The following is a 21454-nucleotide window of genomic DNA, read 5'->3' on the forward strand; positions in this document are numbered from 1 at the left end:
AGGAGCCGCAGTGCCCGGCCCTAGCCCTCGCCCAGCTGCCCGCCGCCGAGGCGCGCAGCCAGCTGCAGGCGCTGGTCTTCGGCATGGCCGGCTGCATCGAGAACCTGGAGAGGCGCCTGGAAGGTCCGTGGTGGGTTTAGAAGAGGGGAGGACTAGCAGCTCCTGCCAGCTTCATGGGATCATCACCCCCACCTAAAGTGCCCTAGGTGCCCCTGTTCAGCCGCAGCAGGAGAGGGCTTCACCCCAGGTGGTTTCTTCTCACCGGTCCCAGTAGACCGGCAGAAGAGCTGCTGCCCGTCACTTCCCTGTTGGGGCTGGCCCGTTCTCAAAGCTGGCAAGGGTCTGCACCAGACCTCCACAGGGAGAAGAGACCCTGCCTGGGCCGGGTGGACACAGTGCTATGTCTCTGTGTGGAAACACAGCCCTTTTTCTTGGCCAGCACCACACTAGCATCCTGAATGTCAGAGTCACCTTATAGATATCTTTGTCTGAGAGTTCTGGAAAGATTTTGGAGCAACAGCAGTCTGGATGGAAGTGCTGAGAGGAGAATGGGGCTCAGTTTGGCTGTGGAGGGAGCTCATTGGGGGAGGCTTAAAGTGCTGCATGCGGAATTAGGGGGCGTTGTTATAAGCTTCGGCTCTGGCTCCTGTCTCTGTAGCAGTGGAGACGTTAGCATCTTCCTGCAGCCCTGAGAAGAACGCTGCCCGGAGCCAGCAGCTCTTCTTGCCAGGTAGGCACTGCCAGGGGCACCTGCCCTGCTCCTGCAATCTTCTGTCTTCTCCCTCCTGGAGGCTGCTGGTCCTGTATCCATGTGCTCTCCAGGACACTCTGAGTGCCCTCAGCTCTGGCTGCTGGCAGCCACCTCTTGTCCTGGTGCTCTTCCAGGCAGAGCAGGGGGAGGGCTTAGTGTGGTGGCTCTCAGGGTGTCTGGGATGCTCAGGTCAAAGGCTGGGCATTGCCAGCCTCGGAAGGAGGGTAGGCTTTCCTGTGCTTCCAGACTGGAGGCTGTGTGGATCCATGGCTCCTTTTGGGAGAGGAGGCCAAGTCTTCCCCTTTCTTGCCCTCTGTGGCTGCTGGTCCTGCCAGGCTGGGCTCCCGGAGGCTCCCCCTAGCCGTGGAGGGACTGGCAGGGCAGCCAGAGCTTCTGGGTAGCCTGTAGTCTGTGTCCTGCCTGTTCCTGACCGAGGCAGACCCCAGCCCCAGGAAGAGTAAGGCTTCTGGCTCAGCTTTGCCAGGCAAAAGGAAGGTACCAGGGGAGTCTCTCATTAACCCTGGTTTCAAAAGGTCAGTGCTGGGGCTGGATGCTGCTCACTGGGCACCCTGTGGGCTCTGCTCTGAAGTAATGTGGCAGCAGGGCTTGGCGCTTGTGACTCTGTTGTTTCCTCCATCTCCTTCCAGCAAGAAGGCGCCATCTGGAGTGAATTTCGAGGACTCCTGATGGGTGCTGTCCTGTGCCCTGATGACAGCCCTATGGACCCCTGTGTCTGAGCGAGGAGGTGTCCCTGTTGTTCTGGAACTGCTGAGCTCCTCAACCCAGGGAGACAACAGAGGCAGCAGTACCTGGCAGCCACCCCTCAGCTTTCCCCTTTGGCGGGAACAGATGGAGCAGAGGGGACACCAGCACAGTGGGTTTATCCCCTGCAGCTCTTCCCTGCTGGCAGGGACCAGCTCCTGACCTCACCATGAACTGGTGGAGTTTGGATGGAGCTTTGATACCGTGGAATGGAAAGATCACCTGTGCTTTGCTTCTTGCCAGTAAAGGTGTTTTTAGCCAGCTGCTCTCTCTGGGTGCGTCTGTCCATTCTGCCTCTCTCTTTCTCAGGAAGCCTTGGGCCTGTTTCAGCTGAACCCAGATGTCTGGGCCTCAGAGAAGTTCCCTTCCCTGCCAGCTTTTTGCAAGTGGGCTGACAGGTGTGTGGTTAGAACTTGGTCAACCCCTCTGGAGAGCTGGGAGGGTGGGCTCTGCCTTACTGGGTACTGGCAGAAGATGAGGATGTCAGTACAAAGCCTTGTGAGGGAGGAGCTGCTGGGGTGGTCACTCCAGACTCATGCTGGTCTTACTTGCAAAGCTTTTATTGATTTCCAGGAACTCTGAAGCTTAGCTTGTGCTTTCCCTGCTTCACAACCCCCAAGTCTGTTGAGAGCTTCCTAATAGTGAGTTCTGGGGGGAGCTGACCTGTGTCCATTGCCTGTGCTATCCCCCTCCAGCTCCCTTCCTAGGTCTCTATGGCTGTGCCAGGTCCTCTTACCTGGTGCTGGTGTGAGGACACCCTGTGGTGCCTGCTGCCCAGGTGGGTGACACAGTCTGCCTGCCTGTGCAAGTGGCTGCAGGGCAGCTTGTTGTCCCCAACTCTGCCCCTGCCTTCAGCTGGGCACAGCTATGGCACCGATGGTGCCCGTGGCCATGCCCCTTTGCCCTCATCTTGATGATCGAGGGGCCACAGAGCTTGTCCTGGTTGTGAGGAAGGGTGGGTGGCACAAGAGGGGCTGAGTGCACTGCGGATTGCTGCCAGCACCTGTGTGCCAGCGGAGGAAATTTGGGTGCGAGTGGCAGAGCTCTCCTGAGCCCCTGCAGGCAGGGCCAGGGTGGGCGCTTGCCTCCTGCCTGACCCCAGCCTTGGCCTTGCACCCACCAGGGCACGTGCCCGGCTCACTGCGGTGCCCGGACCACGGAACGATAGGCCTGTATAATCTCCTGGCTATTGGGGCAGGTGTATTTGAACTCCTTGGTTTCACTGGCACTGTTGAGGTACCGCCACACGCCCCGCAGGTCCTTGGGGATCCCAAAGCGGCGGTAGTGCTGGCACACAACCTGTGGGTACAAACGGGGGAGACTTGCCTGACACTGTGCCAAGGAGGCCTCTACCACCAGGGCAGGCACCAGCTAGGAAGGGTGGCAGGGAGCCAGGGACATTCGTGGCACTGCACGGTGGAGGGCTGGCACTCGGGATGCAGAGAGGAGTGGGATCTGTGGGAGGGCATGGTGCTGGGCAGGACTCCTAGGGAAAGGAATGCTGGGGAGCACAGAACTGGGAGCAACTGGGAAAGGAGCAGGGGCTTGCTGTAGGTACCAAGAGGAAAGTAAGGGCATAGGGATGTCAGGGAAAGGAGAAGGGCACGGTGCTGGGATGCCCGTAGCTTACCTGAACAATATTGAGCTTTGGCAGCAGGTTGCAGTCAGCCAGTGTGAGGTGGTTTCCATCAAGGAAATGGCGCTGGGAGACCCGGAGGTGGGGGTCCTGGGCCAGCTCGTGCTCCAGAGGGGCACTCAGGTATTCATCCAGCTTCAGCAAGGCCCGCAGCAGGCTCCGCTGCAGCGCTGCAGGGAGGGTGGCCAGGTCACAGTACAGCCCTGCTCTGCTGTGGCCTCCTGCCAGCCCAGCCCAGGTGTCCAGGCAGCACCTGTCAGCCTCTTCCCACCTGGCTCAGGGTGGCACCTGCCTCTGCCCTCCCACAGAGACCTGGCATAGCCACACTGGCCCATGTGGAGAGGGTAGTGCCTGGACAGACCTGACTGTGGACTGCGTGGGGGGACTGGGAAAGCTCAGTGTGACCAGGCTAAGCTTTGGGGTGTGGCACCCGAGAGGTTGCATGGGGTGCTCCCCAACCCGCTCCTCACCCTCGTCCTGGGCAGGTACCGGGTTCTTGATGAAGGCAGAGAATTTGTGGAAAATGTCGTTCCCAGCCAGGCTTGACTCCGGGTACTGTGGGACCAGACTGGGGCACCTGCGGGGATATGGGCACAGCTGAGGCAGGTACCAGAGGCTGACAGGCTCATGTGTTGTCAGCCCCCTCATCCCTCAGCTTGTCCAGCCCTTCTCTAGGGGGCCCCCTTCCTCCTCTCAAGGCAGCACCAGCCACTGACATGGGCGGGCTCAGCTGATCCTCCAGGAACTCCTCAATGGTGATGGTGTCAGTCTTGGGCTCGCCGTTGTAGAGGAGGACGGGCAGCTGGGCACCTGGAGCGAAGTCCTTCAGCACATCCAGTGCCCTGTGGGAGATGGGTAAACCACTGATGCCTAGCATGTCCAGGGTTCTGCAGGGCACTGTGTGTGTTGTGTGTGTGTGTTCATACTGTGCACGTGTCCCAAGCAAAGGGAGTACTGGTGGGCTGGTGCACAAGGTGGTGCCCTCAGGCCCCTCCTGCCTCAGTGTGTGGCCAAAGAAATACCTGCCAACCTCCCCCAAGCACCAGTGGTCTCCTAGGGAGGTACAAAAAGCTCCATGCATCCCATAGTGCCCCACCCTTCACATCCCTTCCCAAAGTGTTGGGGACCTACCAACCTCCCACCCTGCACATGATCCTGGCCCCAGGGCTGGCACCCCTTGGGAGGGGGCCACCACTCACCTCTTCACGTCCACAGTGGTGAGGGTGAAGGGCACCCCTTTGAGCAGCAGCACCATGAAGAGCCGCTGGCAGAAGGGGCAGTGCCCTATGCTCTCCCCGTCCTCGCTTGCCTGTGGGCACAGAAGGAGAGCTCAGCTGCCCTTTCGCCCTGGCATGGTCTCAGTGGGGTCTGTCCCAGAGGGTACAGGGTGAAGATGATAGGGCACATGCCCCAGCCCAGACTGGCAAGCTGTGCTGCTGTCCATGGCACCTGCTGTGCCTGGCAAGGTGCCAGCTCCTGGCCCCTGCCTGCTCGCTGAGCCTCAGTGCCATACCCCAGAGCAGCCACATGGCACAGCAAGTGCTGGCCCTGGCACCCTCTGGGGACAAGGACCTCCAGGCTGCGGCAGCCTCACAGTGTCAGCGGGACAAGAGCTTGAGAGCGGGTGTGGCAGCAGGGGTGGCAGTAGCAGAGGACAGTCCAGCAGCAGAGATGTGCCAGAGGAAGGTGATAGAGATACTGGTGGCCCTGTCAACCCCAGCCACAGTCCCATGTGAGTTCTGTCCTGGCCTGCACAGCCAGACAGACTGCCCTAGCCAGGTGGTGGCTGGGAAGGGCCTGGCAGGTTCAGGCAGATGCTGCGGTGCTGGCCTGCTGGGCCCTGTTTTCAGGGGGAACCTGGTCCAACCTCCCCAGGTTTAGCCCCCACAGCCCCTGTGCCTCCAGGGCAGGAAGCCGCAAGCAGTGTGCCCTGGAGAAGAGCCCGAGCTGCCTGCTGCCTGTTCTGCTGCCTATCCCCCCACCTGCCTGCTGTCCCCTGCCTGCCCCACTGTCTGTTGTCAGCCCCATTGCCTACCCAGTGCCTGACCCGCTGCCCGCTATCTGCCCCCCTGCCTTGTCCAGTGCCCCACATCTGGGCACTGCAGTGGACAGGGGCAGCCCAGCCACCCCACCACAGCACTGCCAGAGTTGGTTGCCAGAGCTACCAGTGGCCTGGGGCACGGACCTGAGGACCCCCCTCACCTTGATGAAGAGCTGGATTTGGGGTTTTTCGGCCATGCTGCGCGGCGGCGGCTGCTGCACTGCTGTAGTCTAAGTGCCACAGCTGAAACCACGGCCCCTCCCAGCCCACATTCCTCCTCAGGGTGCACCCGCTCCCACCCACGCCTGGCCCCATGGCACAGACAGGACGCCCTGCTGTGGGGCCCTGCCACCGTGGTTGCTGCCAACCCCAGGCCGGTAATGCAGCTGGTGGCATTGCCAGCTGCTGCCACTCCTGCCTCTACCCCCAACCACCCCACACTGCTTGAATGACGACAAGCACTGGGCACAGACCTGTGTTGTGCCCCAGCAGGATCCTGAACCCCCACCCTGGGCACTGCCACTCTCCTCCTCAGCCCAGGCCCTCCGAGGTACCCAGCCCTGCCATTCCCCTCATGCCCAACTACACAGCCTCAATGGAATCAGTTATTTTTTATTTAAAACGGTCATTATTTTCACATTTCATCTTCTTTTTGTTTGGTAGCAATGTACAGGCAGCTCCAAGACGTCCCCACCCCCAGGGGCCCCACGCCCGCGGCTGAGCATGGCACTGGCGCCATGCCCGCGGCTGGTGGCCAAGGACGTGGAAGGGGAGGCAAGGCTGGAAGCGGGGCCAAACTCAATGACGTGAACAGTGTTAAGGCAGCAGCCACCCCTGCCCTGGGGTGCTACCTTCCCACTCCACCCTTGGACTGACTCTAGCACAGCGACTGTGCCTGGGCAGCACTAAGCCCATGGCAGGTAGGCCACTGTGGCCACCCAGGCTGTGTGGGCACCTCCACTGACCCTCAGAAGCCATGCAAATGATGGCATGGTGTCAGGGGGAAGACTGGGTGGACAGGGAAGACACTATGACTGGGGTGCCAGTGCCCTTCTGGAACCTGGAACAAGAGCGTAGTGTGGCAGGTATGGGGGAAGGATAAAGCCCAGAGGACAACAGCACTGCCCACTCTGGGGCGCTCCAGGGCGCCACCAAGGTGTCAGCTGGGGACTCAGAGATGACACTATCCCCTCTCCCTGATGGCAAACAGCAAACTTTGAGCTGGCTTGTCCCCCAGCATCCCCTGGGGATGGCAGAGTGTGGCCAGCATAGGAGCAGGGGCACACTGGTGGGGGCTGCGCCCCTGTGCCCTCCAACCCATCCCAGATCCAGCCAGTTTCCCATATGCCATTTTAAAAAATGGTCTGAAAAATCTGAAAATAGAGCTTCTTCTCCCAGTTTTCCCCCTACTGAAAATACTGTATATTGTATCACAATCCATAGCAGGTGGTATATGGGCCTGATAGGACCAGGGGGCATGGGGACAGTTGAGGTCAGGCCCTGCTCCTGTGCCCAAGCGAGGCCAGAGCCAGACTCTCTCCACCTCCCATAGCAGCCAGCTGAGGTGCCTGGTGCTGCTCAGGGGCTCCAGCCAAGCCTGTGCCAGGAAGGCAGAAAGGGCATCAGAGCACACAGAGCAGACAGACCATGGCTGCTCCCCAGGAAGGTGCATAGCCACCCTGGGGGATTGCCAAAGACTATGGCACCCAGCGGGGGGGGGGCGGGGCAGCATCACAGGCCCGCCTCGGCACAGCTGCAACTTGTTGAGAGCTGCAGGCACCAGCCATGGTCCCTGTGGGTGACAAGGCAGCAGGACCCCTCTGCAAAAAGGAGGAGCACTGCTGACTAAGGAGGTGCCCACTGCTGGCCAGTGACACTGCCAGTCCCACTACTGCAGTCCATCCTTCCCTCCCCACCACCCCAGACACCACTGCCAGGCTGCTGGCACCCACCCGGACTGTCCCGACCTCGTACCTTAAGGCCACTCCACCACCAGCTTCCAAAGCCAAGCTGGGGTGCTGCAACCCCTCTCCCAGTACCACCAGTGACCCAACAATAAGAACCTAGTGCAGCTGGTTCCTGTACAGGGCTGGACACTGAGGAACAAGTGTCAGGACAAAAGCGAAGTGGAAAGGGACACAGCAGAAAGGTGGCAGAGCTGCAGCAATGCCCTGTGATAGGGGAAGCAAGTGGTGAGGGCGGGCAGGAGGCAGGATAAGAGAGTTGAGGGTGAGTGACATGATTAGGGGCAGAGGGGAGAAACAGCTGGTGCCAGCATGTGAAATACCCTGTGAAATACCCCTCTACGCTGCCACGTGCCTCTGCAACAGCACTGCTGCCTGGGGATGAAGCCAGTGCCCAAGGCCAGGCAGGGCCAGGGCAAACAGACCCCAGGGTGGGCAGGATGTACCAGTGAGGCCAAGACTCCCAGTGACTCCCAGAAATCGGTTACGGGTGAAGGACCAGAGCACCTGCCCAGTGGTGCCCAGGCCAGCATCAGCCAGGGGGGATGTGGATACAGCCACCCTTCTTCTAGCTCCATGGGGCCAGGCCTGGAGAGGTACCCACAGCCAAAGGTCCCCAGAGTGAGTGCACCATGAGTGTCCAAAGGCACTGCTCACAGGCCTGTGTGTCTGCCCCAAAGTGAGTGGGGCTGGCAGTGCTGGCAGCAAGCCATGTCCTTTCCTTCAGAGTTTCCATCCACGGCATGTTGAGGACCATGCCCCCAGCACCATGCGGTGATGCTGCTCCAGAGCTGAAGGGGGAAATAGCCACCCCAGTGGTGGCTTCTGAGGTCCATCCAGGCATTGTCGTACCCACTGTGTCCTCCCTGGCATGTGGCTCCAGCTGTGGCAACTCCACCCCACGGGGCAAAGGGAGGGGAGAGGCCAAAAGGGTTTGGTGGCTTGACAACATGGTTGTTCCCAAGGTCTCAGCACAGCGTGTCCGTGTTGAAGGAGAGCTGAGCCTGAGCAGGGAGACAGGCAGGGCTCAGGGGCTGCCCACTTAGCCAGCATACCCAGGGCATCTGGGGCCAGAGTCTGGCACAGGCGGCAGAGCAGAGAGCCCCCACCCCTCCCAGGCCCAGCCACTCCGTTTTGCCACCTCTGTGGTGTCACAGCACTGAGTCCCAGGGCCTGTTATACAGACACAGGTGGGACCAGGAACACCCATATCTGGGGACAACCTCTCACCCTCTCCTCCTCAAAGCTGATGAGGCCTTCATCATCAGTCTCCAGGTCCTCCTGCTCCTCCACCACGAGGGCCCGCAGCTCAGTGGGGGCGGTGCGGGGGCGCAGCAGGCTCAGCACACGCTCCAGGGGCGACTGCAGGACACAGCTGGGGCTGGTCTCCTGCTGCTCCAGGTTGTCACTTTGCTTCTTGGCAAAATTCACAAACACCTGAGGAGGAAGGGGCAGGAGACTCAGGTATTTGCAAGCACCTCCACCCCATGCTTGCCAGGTCAGCACCCAGGGCATCCTAGTGTGTGGTGGCTGCCACCATGCTCCCCATCTAGCTCCAACTCCTGCCCCAAAGGCAAATCCTGCCTGGCACTTTGGCACTCCCCGGGGACAAGCATCCAGCTGCCCATGCCTGTCCCCAGTCTTACATTGTCCAGTGTGGTTTGGCTGACAGAGTAGTCTTCAATGCCCAGCACATCCACCACCTGCTCCATCTTGCTGAAGACCTGTGCCAGTGAGATCTGGTCTGACTTCAGCTGGTACTGGGCCTTGGTGTGATGACGCTCCTGGGAGGTGATCACAGAGGGGACACTGAGCCCTTACTCCCCGACTCCCTCCCATCACCCGATGGAGGATGAAGGCTGCTTGTGCCCTGAAGTGGGGGCTGGCAGGGGACAGCGTGGCCACCATGGGCAGCTCACCTTGAGGACAGCCTCAGGGAAGTTACGGTTGAAGAACCTCACCACCTCCTTGACATTGAGGCTGGACTTGGTGCGCACTGTGATCATGTAGCCATCACCAAACCTGCACAGGAACAAGGCACTGAGTGAGGACCTGTCCCCTCATCTGCTCCCCCATGATCCTATGGAAGGGGACGATGCTCTCAGGCAGCCACTACTGGACACCAGGTCAGTGGCAGGGCACTTCACTGACCCCGTTCCTGCCCACCTCTAAAGCAGCAACCACACAGAGGGTTGATATCTTGTCACAGATGCCACACTGTCACCCAACCACAGGGATAAAGCCCCTTCCTGCCCAGTGGCACACACAGGCTGCTGGGCCCCATGCAGGCATTCTGAGCTCCTGCCAGGTTCTTACCTGTTCTTCAGGTGTTGAATGCTGCCAAGACACTTGAGCCGCCCGTTCACCATGATGGCCAGGCGGGTGCAGAGGGCCTCGCACTCCTCCATGCTGGGGTGACAAGGGAGGGTTCAGAGGAGGGCATTGGAGAACAGTGCCAGGGCTATGGTGGGGGTAGGTGGAGAGCTGGGCCTCCCAGGCCATCCATCACCCAAGTGCACTGGCTCCACCACCAGGAGAGAAGGCAACAGAGGGCTCCCCTTGCAAGGGGAGCCTTGCTCCTCATGCCAGGGGCTGGGAAGCCAAATGCTGGGGAGACCTCTCCCTCCCACACAGCACCCCAGGTGCTTGGAGGCATCATGGGCACAAAACCCCTCTGAACCTGTGAGACGTGAGCACCACGGAGCGACCCGTTTTGATGACATCCAGGATGAGGTTCCAGAGGAAGCGTCGTGCCTTGGGGTCCATCCCTGTGGTTGGTTCATCCTGGGGGATAGACAGCACCCTCAGACATGCCAGCCTCGGGATGGACCCTGCCACTCCCTTCCTGTCCCGAGTCCAGCTCAGGCCACCATCCCACACTCCAGGAGATGCATGGTGTGTGGTGAAGCAGGGGGTGGGTACCTCCCACCTGGAGTAATTTTTCTACCCTCAGGGCGCACCAGGAAGATGAAGGCTGGGTATCCAATGAGTGCAATGGCTGTGGATAGCTTCCTCTTGTTGCCCCCGCTGTAGGTGCTGGCAGGCTTGTCTGCGTGCTTGGTCAACTCCAGCTTCTTCAGTGCCCACTTGACCACCTGCAAGGCATGGGGGGACTGCTGTCATCCTGCCAAGGCCACAGGGCTGGCAGAACAGGCAGGGGTTGGGCTCCCTGGCACATCAGCTGCTGAGGGGACTACTAGCCAAGTGCCAATCAGGGAAGCCCCACGGCAGCCCCTGGCACAGCCATGAGCACTGGTGGGGACCTGCAGGTACATGTGCCTGGCCCTGGCAGCCCATGTGGGCACACTGCTAGGGTGGCACTGCCACGAGAGCAGCAGCACTGGCTCAGGCTGCCACTGCTGTCCAGTGAGATGCCATCCCTGTGGCACACCACCAGCCCTTGGATGCTGCCAACTGCTTGCCCGGAGCCCTACCCGCTCCTCATCCTTCCAGGGGATGCCACGCAGGCGGGTGTAGAGCTCCAGGTGCTCCTGGGCTGTCAGCTCATCAAAGAGCGCGTCGAACTGGGGGCAGTAGCCCAAGCTCTGCTGGACCTGCAGGAGCTCCTTCAGGATGCTGTGGGAGAGGATTGAGCGTTTGTGGGAAGAAAGAATTCTTTCTGTGAGGACTGCTGCTGAGTCCCCTTTCACATGCCTTTACACTGGAGCATCTTCCCCCAGGTAAAACCCCACTGGGCAGCCTCAGCACAGGGCCACTCTCTCTTGATCCACATCCCAGGTAGATGGTCACCCAGGAGGACACAAGGCTGCCGAGTCCCACTGGGACACACAAGCTCACTCATGATGGTTTATCCTGGGAGCTCTCCAAGCAGACCCCATCCCATCCCCAGGAAAGCAGGCAGCCCCCAGGCCCCCCTCACCTGTGACCGTTAATGAAGGCCTCTCCACCTGTGGTGCTCTCATCCCCTGTCAGCATCTTGAATGTTGTGGTCTTGCCTGCACCGTTGACACCCAGCAGCCCAAAGCACTCCCCAGGGCGCACACCCACACACAGCCGGTCCACAGCCAGGATGCGCCCAATCTTGCGGGACTTGTACACCTGGCAGAGAAGGGGATGGGGACTCAGCACACCAGAAGCCATTTGGACCCACTGCCCCACCCATATCCCTAGGCTGGGCTGGTCCCTGGAGTCTCCTTGCAGCCTGATGCAGCCCCCACCTTTGTGAGGTTCTCAATCTTTAGCATGTCATTGTCAGCGTCACCACGCAGGACCCGGTGCCTCTCATTGGCCACATCAATGTCATCCTCAATGGGTTTGGTGGAGACGGGCAGGCGCCTGTGGGAGGGAGCAGAGGCGGGGGGAATGTGGGACCAGGAGCTGCACCCCTGACAGGACCAGGCAGCTCCCATTCAACGCTGCCAGAAAGGTAGCCTGAAGCTCAAGGGTCCCAACGGCAAATCTTTACCCCAGCATCCCTGCCCTGTGCCACACTCACTGGGGCTTCCGGAAGAAATTGTACTGGCACATGATGGTGATGAAGAAGCCAACAAAGCCTTCAATTGTCATGGCAACAAGCCCCCGTGTCACGATGTCCCATTCGAAGGGTGATTTCATTTTATCAAACTGCCCTGAATAGGAGGAAGAGCATAGAGCAGCTGGGGACACCTTCCCATGGAGACAGCTTGGTTGTCCCTCCTGAGTTGACCTATGACAATGACACCGCTCCCATGCTCACCCACCACAGCTGCCTGGGCTGACCATAACACAATGCCCTCTCGGAGCATGGGTGCTGTGGAAATCATCTGGCAAGTTTTCAACCTCATTAGGATGAATCAACCCAGCTGAGAGTGGAATCAGAGGGATTTGTCAAACCCTGACCCAAAATTGTCCCTCACAATGCCAGCAGCACCCCAATTATGTACAGGAGCTGCTCAAAAAACAGAGAGCAGGGGAGTTTCTGAGGCCAGGATGAAGCTGTAAGTGGCAAAAGGCTTATGTTGGCTGGGCAATGCAGACCCAAAGAAACCCTGTTGGTAAGGAGAGTCCCTGCAGCCTCCATCCCTCCTGTCACAGCACAGACCCACCATGGCCCACCACAGCTATACTATGCTGCCACTAAGATCCACCACAGCCTCGCCTTGGCCCACCACAGGCAGTGTGCAGCAGCAGCAGAACCACACACCTCTGCCAGGGCTCACACCGTCTTCTCCCCATGGGGCTGCTATTTGGGATGGCCCAAGGAACCACTTTCAGAAATGCTGGCACCATGCCACAGCTGACCCTCAGCTGTGTCTTCTTCTGTGCCCCATCTAATCCACCCCCTTGGCTTTTTGCTCCAGGTTGCTCTGGGCCTTGGGACACCCCCATGGGGCAGGCAGAGGGGATGTGCCGGCATCATGGTCCCCTCAAGCTCCACATGCCCTGGCACAAGGGAAGGAGAGAATAAGAGGCCATACCAATCTTGGCATAGTACTCATTGATGTATTCGTTGTAGGCCATCTCCATCAGGCCATGGCCCAGGTTGTAGTTAGGGAACACGAGGAAGCAGCTCTTCAGGTAGCTGTTCACCACCTTCAGGTCCTGCAGGGACAGCAGAGAGAACACAACCATCCACCAACCCCAAGTGAGTGGTAGGAGCAGGATCCCCAAGAGCCAGCCCAGTCAGGTCTCATGGCTGATCCTGCTGGAAACAGAAGCCTTCTGAGGTCCCTCCTGGCCTGAGCTGCCTCACAAACAGAATGGCAGCATCTCCCTTCCTGGTGGCAGAGCTGTGAATGCCATACCTTGTCGTGCTCAAAGAGCTGCAGCAGAAACGTGGCGACAGTGGCTGTGATGCCAATGAAGAGATTGATGACAATGAGGAAGACGTAAGCAGAGCTGGGCACTTCAAACCAGAAGGAGGCTGGGTACATGATAGGGGTGATGGACCAGCTGGGGAGGTGAGAAGAAGCAGCACACGTCAGTATGGTAGCAGAGGGGCCCCCAGCCTTGGCACTTCCCATCTCCATCCTGCTATTCCCAGGCTCTCCCACGCCAGTCCTCACAGCCACTGCACTCCAACCAGCTATGGGGGCTGCAGAATATCATGGAATGGTTTGGATTGGAAAGGACCTTTCAAGGACATCTAATCCAGTCCCCGGTCACAGGCAGGGCCACCTTCCACTAGTGCTCCAAGCTGTCCAACCTGGCCTTGAACATTTCCATGAATGGGGCAGCCATAGCTTCTCTGGGCAATCTGTGCCAAGGCCTCACTTGCCCCCATTATGAAAAATTTATTCTTAACATCTGGTCTAAATGTCTATCTTTTAGTTTAAAACCACCACCCCATAAGACAGAGGGACAGGACAGCGGGGAAGTTGGTGGGAGAGGTATATGCTGGGAGGTCAAACACGAACAGGATGATGATGCAGCACGTGGCCGGCACCAGGTAGTTTAGCTGGAGAAGACAGAAACATCTGTGACTGCCCACTCCCTGGCACAGGCCCGGAGGCTTGGCCAGTGGGGCTACGTGTCCCGCTTACCATGTCCCACATGTAGTTGGCCAACCAGTAGATGACAGGGTCACAGCCACTCACAAACTGCAGGTGTTTGGCCTTGGTGGCCTTTTCGGCCACCAGGAATACCACAAAGCTGGCTGGGACGAAGGACATGGCCACAATGATGAAGATGGCAATCACCACATCTGTGCCTTGCAGGCTGGATGGAGAGCAAGGAGAACATGGACTCCATCAGCCTCAGTTGCCTGGGAAGGGCCACCCACCCTGGTGTGGGACAGTCACTGTGCACAGATCAGGGCATGGCACAGGGACCCCCACACCACAGCCACCCTGTCCCTCCCCACCATGCAGCCTGTGAAGCAGAAGCCTCCATCTTCCCACCAATAAAAAGCCCCCTACCTCCCATGGGACAGCCACCCTCCCTCAGACCCTCTCCTTGGACCTACAGGTAATCCAGGGACAGGCTGGCACTCGTTTTGTTCATGGGGTGATTCGTGACTGTGATGCCTGCAACAACGACCAAGAAGAAACATGGAAGCATGGCTTGGGACACAGAGTCCTGTCCCCAGTCTGCCTGGTCTTGGCTCTGAGCAGGATGGGCTTCCAACCTGAAGCTCGAGAAGAGCTGGGCTCTCTGAAGCAACTCAGCACCTCAGTGCCAAGCCCTTCCCTCACTGGAGAGCACCCCTAGACATGTCACAAGCCCAGGCACTTCCAGGCAGCACTTTGGGACAGTCCAGCCCAGGCCTGGCAAAGAGCTCATCCCAGCTCTCATATCTAAGAGCTGAGGTGTGTGAACCCCTGTTCCAGCTGGACACTAGTCTGCTTGGCCCAAGGTGGACACTGCACTTTGGAGCCTGGTTGGACTATACCCTAATGATGTTCCTGACATGCTCCTGCCCTCAAGCACCCGCAGATCCTCACCATAGGCAGCAGGGTTGCCCTTGCTCTTGGGCAGGTTGGCTCTCAGGATGGCATTGTTGAGGGCATTGAGGTAAGTGGGCATGCTGTGGTAGCCCTTGTTGTTGTAGAAGACCTGGAGGAGGAGAGAGGAACAGTGGGACACGGCAAGAGAGCTGGGCCCAAACATGTACTGGGAGAGAAGGATACGATGGGATGGACAGCCACCCACGGGTGAGGCATCCTGTGCTCAAGGCTGTAGGGAGAATAGGCCATTTCTGACTGTGCTGGGCCAGACCTGCTGACCACTCCCCTGTGGCTGGAGCCTCCCAAAGCACTTGAGGAGATGCAGAAGAGCAGTCCCAGGGGTTCCTGCTGCCCCCTTTCCTCCCCACCTATCTGCCCTGCCCTGAGGTGCAGTGCTGTCCCACCTGGGCCGTTCTCCGCACAGCAATCTTGCGCACTGTGGCTGGAGCCTTGGCTCCGAAGGAGGCGGGGATGGATTTCTGGACGTTTCCAAATGTGAGTGCCCCATACCTGTGGGACAAGGCACTGCTGAGGAAGCTGCAACTGCCTGCCCCCCACCTCCAGGGGTGGAACCATGCTTGAGCATGTTGCTGAATCCAGCCAGCACCCTGGGGCAGATGTCCCCAGACCCCTGGTTCTCATCCCTGCTCTATGGTGCAGGACAGACCCTCCCGGCCTCCCCTCTTGCCTGTGCAGCCGGAAGCGGTCCGAGGTGTAGAGGAGATACTCAGAGACGTTGCGCCCTGTGATGTCTGTCAGGATGTCCCCTGTCACCACCTTCATCTGTGGGGGATGGCCCCCCACGCCACTAGGGCAGGAGAAGCCAGTCCCCTGCATGGAGCACGTGCACTTGATGGGCTCATGGATGATGTGGGGCAGGGCAGGGGCTGAGGTCACAGTTCCTGAGGAGCAGATGGGGTGGCTCACAGCCAGGCTCCTGCCTGCCCCAGCAGCTGGGGACAGCATGAGGGTGGGGCGGTCGGGCAGGCAGGGTCCTGGTGACCAAGGGATGAATGTGCAAAAAGCTTTGGGAGGATAGAGGTTCAGAGATGGGCCATGAGGGATGGCTGGAGAAAGAAAGGGCTGGGGACCACATCGAGCAAAGCTGACGCAAGGCTGGCCACGGGGCTTTGTGACAGCGTCACCACCCAAGGGGCTCTACTGGCATGGCTGGGGCTCAATAGGGACAGTGTTCCAGGGTCAAAGCCACAAGTTCTGCCCAACAGAGCTCTGCTGTGTGGCCAGGCCAGACTAACAGGTACTCCCAGAGGTCCCTGGAGCCACTTCTGTGAGGAGAGGCATTGTCTCCCTGCTGGAGGCAAATCCCAGACACAAGAGCACCCAGCATAGGTAATACCTTTAAGAGTGGAGAAGGTTGTGGAGTTCCAGGCATGGAGCAGGTCCTCATCCACTGACATGGGGTAGTCAGAGGGAGCCGGGGATGGAGGTGGTGGCACAAAGTTGGAAAGCGGAAGGCCCTGGGTGAAGGAGTCGATGCACATGGCATCAAAGTACTTGGCTGCCAGCATTTTGGACTCATTGCTATTGAGGTTGAGGGTCTGCATGGGCTGGTCCAGCGTGTTGTTAAAGGGTGTCTTGAGCACACAGGTGGCCCCCACACCAGAAGGCAGATGGAAAGTGTTCACCAGCTGCTGAGGGCTGGCATCGGGAGACAGCCTAATGCTGCAGGAGCAAGGAGTAGGAAACACAGATCTCAGCACCATGGCCATCTTCTTCTGGGACCTCCCTGAGGCCTTGGCACTGATCATAGGCACACACAGCCTATGCCTGGCATGACTGAGCTGCTAATCACAGTGTCAGGGCTCACACATCTTCCAGAGACACCCTGACCAGGACAGAGATTGTTTTCTATCAGGGGACATGGCACCAGCCAGGCTCTGCTCCAGGCCTGAGCCAGCCCTGGCACTAGGCCTACTGTGGGCTGCCCTCCCCACTTTTCCCCCTCAGAATCCCATGGATGGGCCTTGGGCACAGGGTGTTGGTCGCCAGCAGTGGCAGCTCTCACCGGTACTCACGCCGCTCCTCGTTGGCGTAAGGAATGAAGTTACCCTTGGGCTGAGTGTAGTTGTGGTATTGGGATGGCGAGAGGATGAGGGGTGGCAGGTCACCTGTGGGGACAAGGACAGGAACCTGCTCGTACCCACAGCACCACTGCACACAGGGAGACTGTCCTGGCCTTGTCCTCCTGCAGCCAGTGGCCACACTGGAAGAGGCAGAACAGGTTGCCCAGCATGCAGGTAGGTAGGTGGCTTGCACGCACCTATTTCGGGCACAGAGAGTGCCACAGTCATGGCGACGCAGACGAAAAAGGCGGGCAGCAGGATCTGCGAGAAGAGGGCCTTGGTGTTGCGCTTGGCGCAGTGGAAGCGTTTGACGATCAGCCCATGGAACTGGCGCAGCTTCAGCCATGAGCCTTCCAGCTTGAAGCTTCCCTGACCTGCCAGGTCACGATCCTCTGCTTCCACCTCTGCTTCTTGCTCTGGGAGGGAGAGGGACATCAGCCCTCTGGCACAGTTGCTCCCACACCTGTCTGGGCTCCCAGGAAGCTGAGCCAGACACCCAGCCCAGCTCAGACACCCCAAGGGTAAGGGCAGCACCCAACCCCAAGTCTGCCACCAAGCCACAGCAGCAGTGCAGTCAGGAGCATGGTATCTGGCTGGCAGGTTCCTCTTGGCCCCAAAAGGAAAATTTAGACAAGAGTTTAAAAAAAAAAACAACCTAATTTGGTGCTTTTTTTCTAGGACTCCTCCATTTTCCCATCAGCTCTGCCAGCTGGTGGGGGATCAGCACACACAGGAACGATGGACAAGACACAGGTGGGAGTCCCAGCGAGACAGTGGGAGCTCTGTCACAGCACTATCCCACCTCTGCCTCCCACAGCCCTGGTGGGAGAAAGAGGTCGCACATCCCTAAATTAGTCACATGAGTTGTGAGATAACCCAGAACAGGATCTATGACTACAGCAATAACTTCAAGGCACCTGCCTGCACCCTCTCTATCCAGCAATCCCAGCATCCAGGTGGGGAGAGCCTTGCACCCGGGGCAGGGTATGACTGGTGAAGCCATCACCTGGAAGGTGATTCTGTGCCCAAGGACCAAGAGGAGAAACCCCACTGGTGACGGTGTGGGAAGAGGCCATGTTAGTGGGGCAAGTCTGCAAGGTGGCACTGGAGACCCACAGGAGGCAGAGCCAACACTGGCTGCTCTCACTGGCTTCACGCCTTGGCATGAGATCTTCATGGCACACCCTACCAGCATGGGGTGCAAACTCATGGAAAGAGCCTGTTCCCAGCCCTCCTACCCAGGCTGTGGCTCTCTGGTTGCTGTGTTGCTGGATGCCCCATCAGCCCCCTCCCCATGGGCTCTCATCCCAGCAGTCACAGCTACCCACCTCAGTCACAACCAGATACCCTGAGGGACCGGGTCAGCTCTGTCCACCCTGGGCGAACCCTCCACATCCCAGCTAAGTGCCGCCCCCGGCCCCTGCCACTGGCCAGGCACCAGCAGCACCAACCTTGCAGACTGATGTTATCGGGGTCCTGCCGGTTATCGAACAGGGGCACGTAATCCCCAAAGAATTCAGAATAAGCCCCACCTTCATCGCCACGCACGGAGCCCACCGAGGACGCTGAGCGCAGGGATGCTTGCGACTGCGCCAGCTTGGAGCAGGTCACCAGGTTGCTGAGCTCCACCTCGGGCTTCTCTGGCATGGCTGCTTCGGCCAGGGACTCCCCATTGGCTTCAGATTTTGGGCCCAGCTCAGAGGCAGGTGGCTGCAGGGCATCCTTGGAGTCCTTCAAGTCTGGAAGAAAAAATGTGGGTTGCCACCAGCCATGCTACTCTACACTGCAGCATAGCACTGACTGGGGATGGATCATACCACAGAATCACAGATTGGTTTGGGTTGGAAGGGACCCCATCTCACTCCAGCCCCCTGCCAAGTGCAGGGAGACCTCTCAATAGACCAAGTTGCTCCAAGCCCCATCCAACCCGGCCTTGAACACTTCCAGGGATGGTGCACCCATAGCTCCTCTGCATGACCTATGCCAGGGCCTCACCACCCTCACAGGGGAGAATTTCCTTCTAACATCTAATCTAAACTTCTCCTCTTTTAGTTTAAAACCATTCCCCCCCTTGTTTTAACACTATCTGTCCATTTAAAATCCCTCTCTCTGATTTTTTCAAGCCCCCTTTAGGCACTAGAAGGTGCCATAAGGTCTCCCTGGAGCCTTCTCTTCTCCCGGTCAACACCTGCAGCTCTCCCAGCCTGGCTCCATGGCAGAGGTGCACCAGCCCTCAGAGCATCTCCAATCTCCATGGTGTCCTCTGGAGACCTGTGCTGAGGACACCAGAGCTAGCCACTAGTCCAGGTGAGAGTAAAGCCAGAGTGGAGCAGAGGCTGGCTGCCTTTGGCCAGGATGGGCTCTGCTGGAAATCTCTCCTCCACCTGGGATAGGAGATTCCTGCAGCCACCAAGCCCAGCAAGATCACAGAGCCCCTCACTACCCCCAGCAGCACCTTGTGCCCCCCCCAAACACCCGTACCCACGTCACTGTTCTCCAGAGACTGATCCTCCTCAGACACCTTCAGGAAGACCTCCTCCAGCGTGGTGTCCATCAACCCAAAACTGGTGAGGTCTAGCTCTTCCAGGCTCTGCTCCAAGTGCTGTGGGAGCAAAGTGCTGTGTGAGGAGGGCAGATGTCCACAGTGCCACAGCCCCGTGCCTGCCGACTCTGCCAGCTCCTGCAGGTACCTGGAAGAGCCTCTCAAAGCAGCCCTTCTTGACAGCCTCACTGGGCAGGATGTAGGAGAGCTCTGTGTTGGTGTCTGAGATGAGGAGGCAGGAGGCCACATACTTCTTGATGAACTGGGAGACACGAGGCTCAGAGCAGGGGCTGACAGAGGAGTGGCTCAGGGGGCTGTGGCCTGCCTCTGAAGCAGAGAGACAGTACCCATCAGTCACACCTGGCCTCCCTCCAAGAACCCCCACATCTCCCCTACTCCCCAGTGCCATAGGACCTTCCCTGTCACCCTGACTGGCCTGGGGATGGTCTTCTGCAATGTGGCCCACACTGGACATCTCAACCCACAGGGCAACCCACAGGCTCAACAGAACCAGCACCTGGAGAAAAATGCCACTGTATAAGGTCTGGCCAAGGACCCAGCTGGGAAAAACTAAGGCTGAGCAATGGGGCCTCCTACACCCCTGCCCCATCCCTTCTGCCCTCCATGTGGCCTAAGGAGACTCAGGATGGGAGTACTTGGGTGTTGACCTCTCCTTTGCTAGGCTGAAGAAGGTGGGTGCCATCTAATCCTTTAACGAAGGGTCCCACTGCTCCCCAGACCTGTGCCATTCCTGGTGTCCGACTGCTTCTTCACCACTGTCAACTTGTAGCCGTCACCATAGGTGCTCTTGAGGAACAATGGAGAACCACAGCACTTGAGCTTGCCATGGGAGATGATGGCAATGCGGTCCCCCAGCAGGTCAGCCTCATCCATGTGGTGTGTGGAGAGCAATATGGTCCTCCCTGATGGCAGCACAAAGCCTCAGCAGAAGGGCCATGGCTGCCACAGAGGAGCATGCTAGGCTCTGCCCAGCTCTGCTCACCTGGCTTGTACTTGAGGATGAGGTCCCAGATGGCCCTTCGGGCATATGGGTCCACACCAGCTGTGGGCTCATCCAAGATAACAGCTCGCGACCCACCCACAAAGGCAATGGCCACTGACAGCTTCCTCTTCATGCCACCCGAGAGAGTCTGCACCTGGCAGTGCCGTTTATTGGAAAGTTCCAGGTCCTCAATCATCCTGGGGACAGGGCAGAAGCACCAGAAATGCTGTGGGGGCTGTACTGGTGCCCAGTGCCTGTGGGGAGTATGTAATGGCTCTTCCCCACATGGTATCTGCAGCCTTCAGCTGCTGGGACTGCCCAGCTGCAGTCAGGCTATGAGAATCTTCTGCTCACTTCCACAGCCTGACACCCCAAGGGTGGGAAAACACCTGGTGGAGCTGCTCCATGGGAAACCACTGCCACCAGATCGCCCCCCATAGCACAGCCAGCAGGAAGGAGACTCACTCATGCCAAAGGCATGGATGAAGACAAAGGAGCTGGAGGGTGCCTACTTGTCCATCTCCTTGCGGATCTCCTCCTCTGCCATGCTCTTGAGCTGCGAGTAGAACCAGAGATGCTCCTCCACCGTCAGCCTGTCAAAGAGCACGTTATGCTGGGGACACATGCCCAAGTTCTTCCGGATCTTGTCCATCTCCGTACGGATATCATGGCCATAGATGGTAGCAGAGCCCGATGTTGGAGGGAACAAGCCAGTGAGGATGGACCTGGATGGATGGAGAAAGGCAACAGTGTGAGGGAGCTCATACTGGCCCCAGTCTGACCCCAGTCCCAACACCTCTGGGAGCATCTGCTGGGCCCCAGGCAGAGCAGTATCAGCACAGGGCCACGAGCCCACTCCTGTACCATGTTTGTGCCAGCCCCACACCCACACTGCTGCCCTCTGGGCATGGTACCAGCTGCCACAGGCCCCTGCCTCACACCCTGCAGCTGGCCAGAGGAACATGGTCTCTCTCTGCCTGGACAGGCACTCACATGGTGGTGGTCTTGCCTGCACCATTGTGCCCCAGGAAGGACACAACCTGGTTCTCGTAGAGGTTGAGGCTCAGCTTGTTTAGCGCCAGCTTCTTGTCTGTCTTGTAGACTTTGGTGAGCTTGTCAATGCAGACGACCAAGGGGAGGTGGGTTGGCTCCTCCTCGATGCCCCTTGTCTCCTCTGCTGTGACAGTAGGATGGTGAGGAGCCAGGGGAGGGCAGGGAAGCCAGGCTTTGATTCATTCCCAGGGCTTCCCTGGGAATGAATCAACCCGCCTCCATCCCATGGTGGC

The 21454-nt window shown here is 58.8% G+C and overlaps 2 protein-coding genes across 3 annotated transcripts in view; one reads left to right on the top strand and one right to left on the bottom strand.

Annotated features, from left to right (window-relative positions):
* Positions 1-2: 2 nt before the first annotated feature.
* Positions 3-1774, top strand: PAXX (PAXX non-homologous end joining factor; the record flags this gene model as incomplete). The annotated part of the gene is made up of 4 exons (XM_031059219.1): positions 3-123; positions 659-730; positions 1191-1284; positions 1399-1774. Coding segments are annotated over 4 exons (327 nt in total), but the record flags the coding sequence as incomplete, so codon positions are not given.
* Positions 1775-2091: 317 nt separating this feature from the next.
* Positions 2092-21454, bottom strand: part of ABCA2 (ATP binding cassette subfamily A member 2) — a 30711-nt gene continuing 11348 nt past the window's right edge. Inside the window, exons 21-49 of one of the 2 annotated variants that reach the window (XM_031059218.1) lie at positions 21162-21342; positions 20681-20893; positions 20169-20365; positions 19906-20088; positions 19314-19492; positions 19105-19225; positions 18075-18362; positions 16821-17039; positions 16566-16668; positions 15897-16222; positions 15228-15441; positions 14944-15049; positions 14537-14648; positions 14059-14119; positions 13637-13811; positions 13439-13551; positions 12899-13046; positions 12572-12695; positions 11611-11743; positions 11333-11450; positions 11035-11213; positions 10589-10730; positions 10115-10249; positions 9835-9938; positions 9471-9563; positions 9074-9176; positions 8801-8938; positions 8385-8591; positions 5782-8158 (exon numbers count right to left, since the gene is read on the bottom strand). In XM_031059218.1, coding sequence (XP_030915078.1) covers positions 8123-8158; positions 8385-8591; positions 8801-8938; positions 9074-9176; positions 9471-9563; positions 9835-9938; positions 10115-10249; positions 10589-10730; positions 11035-11213; positions 11333-11450; positions 11611-11743; positions 12572-12695; positions 12899-13046; positions 13439-13551; positions 13637-13811; positions 14059-14119; positions 14537-14648; positions 14944-15049; positions 15228-15441; positions 15897-16222; positions 16566-16668; positions 16821-17039; positions 18075-18362; positions 19105-19225; positions 19314-19492; positions 19906-20088; positions 20169-20365; positions 20681-20893; positions 21162-21342 — 4451 coding nt within the window. In that variant the 3' untranslated portion in view covers positions 5782-8122. Of the gene's footprint in view, positions 2813-3143; positions 3320-3619; positions 3727-3865; positions 3992-4348; positions 4459-5781; positions 8159-8384; positions 8592-8800; positions 8939-9073; positions 9177-9470; positions 9564-9834; positions 9939-10114; positions 10250-10588; positions 10731-11034; positions 11214-11332; positions 11451-11610; positions 11744-12571; positions 12696-12898; positions 13047-13438; positions 13552-13636; positions 13812-14058; positions 14120-14536; positions 14649-14943; positions 15050-15227; positions 15442-15896; positions 16223-16565; positions 16669-16820; positions 17040-18074; positions 18363-19104; positions 19226-19313; positions 19493-19905; positions 20089-20168; positions 20366-20680; positions 20894-21161; positions 21343-21454 lie in introns of those variants that run through there. The other variant, XM_031059217.1, reaches the window with a different exon arrangement.

Source organism: Geospiza fortis, unplaced genomic scaffold, assembly GCF_000277835.1.
Source record: "Geospiza fortis unplaced genomic scaffold, GeoFor_1.0 scaffold85, whole genome shotgun sequence".
Taxonomy (NCBI): Eukaryota; Metazoa; Chordata; class Aves; order Passeriformes; family Thraupidae; genus Geospiza; species Geospiza fortis.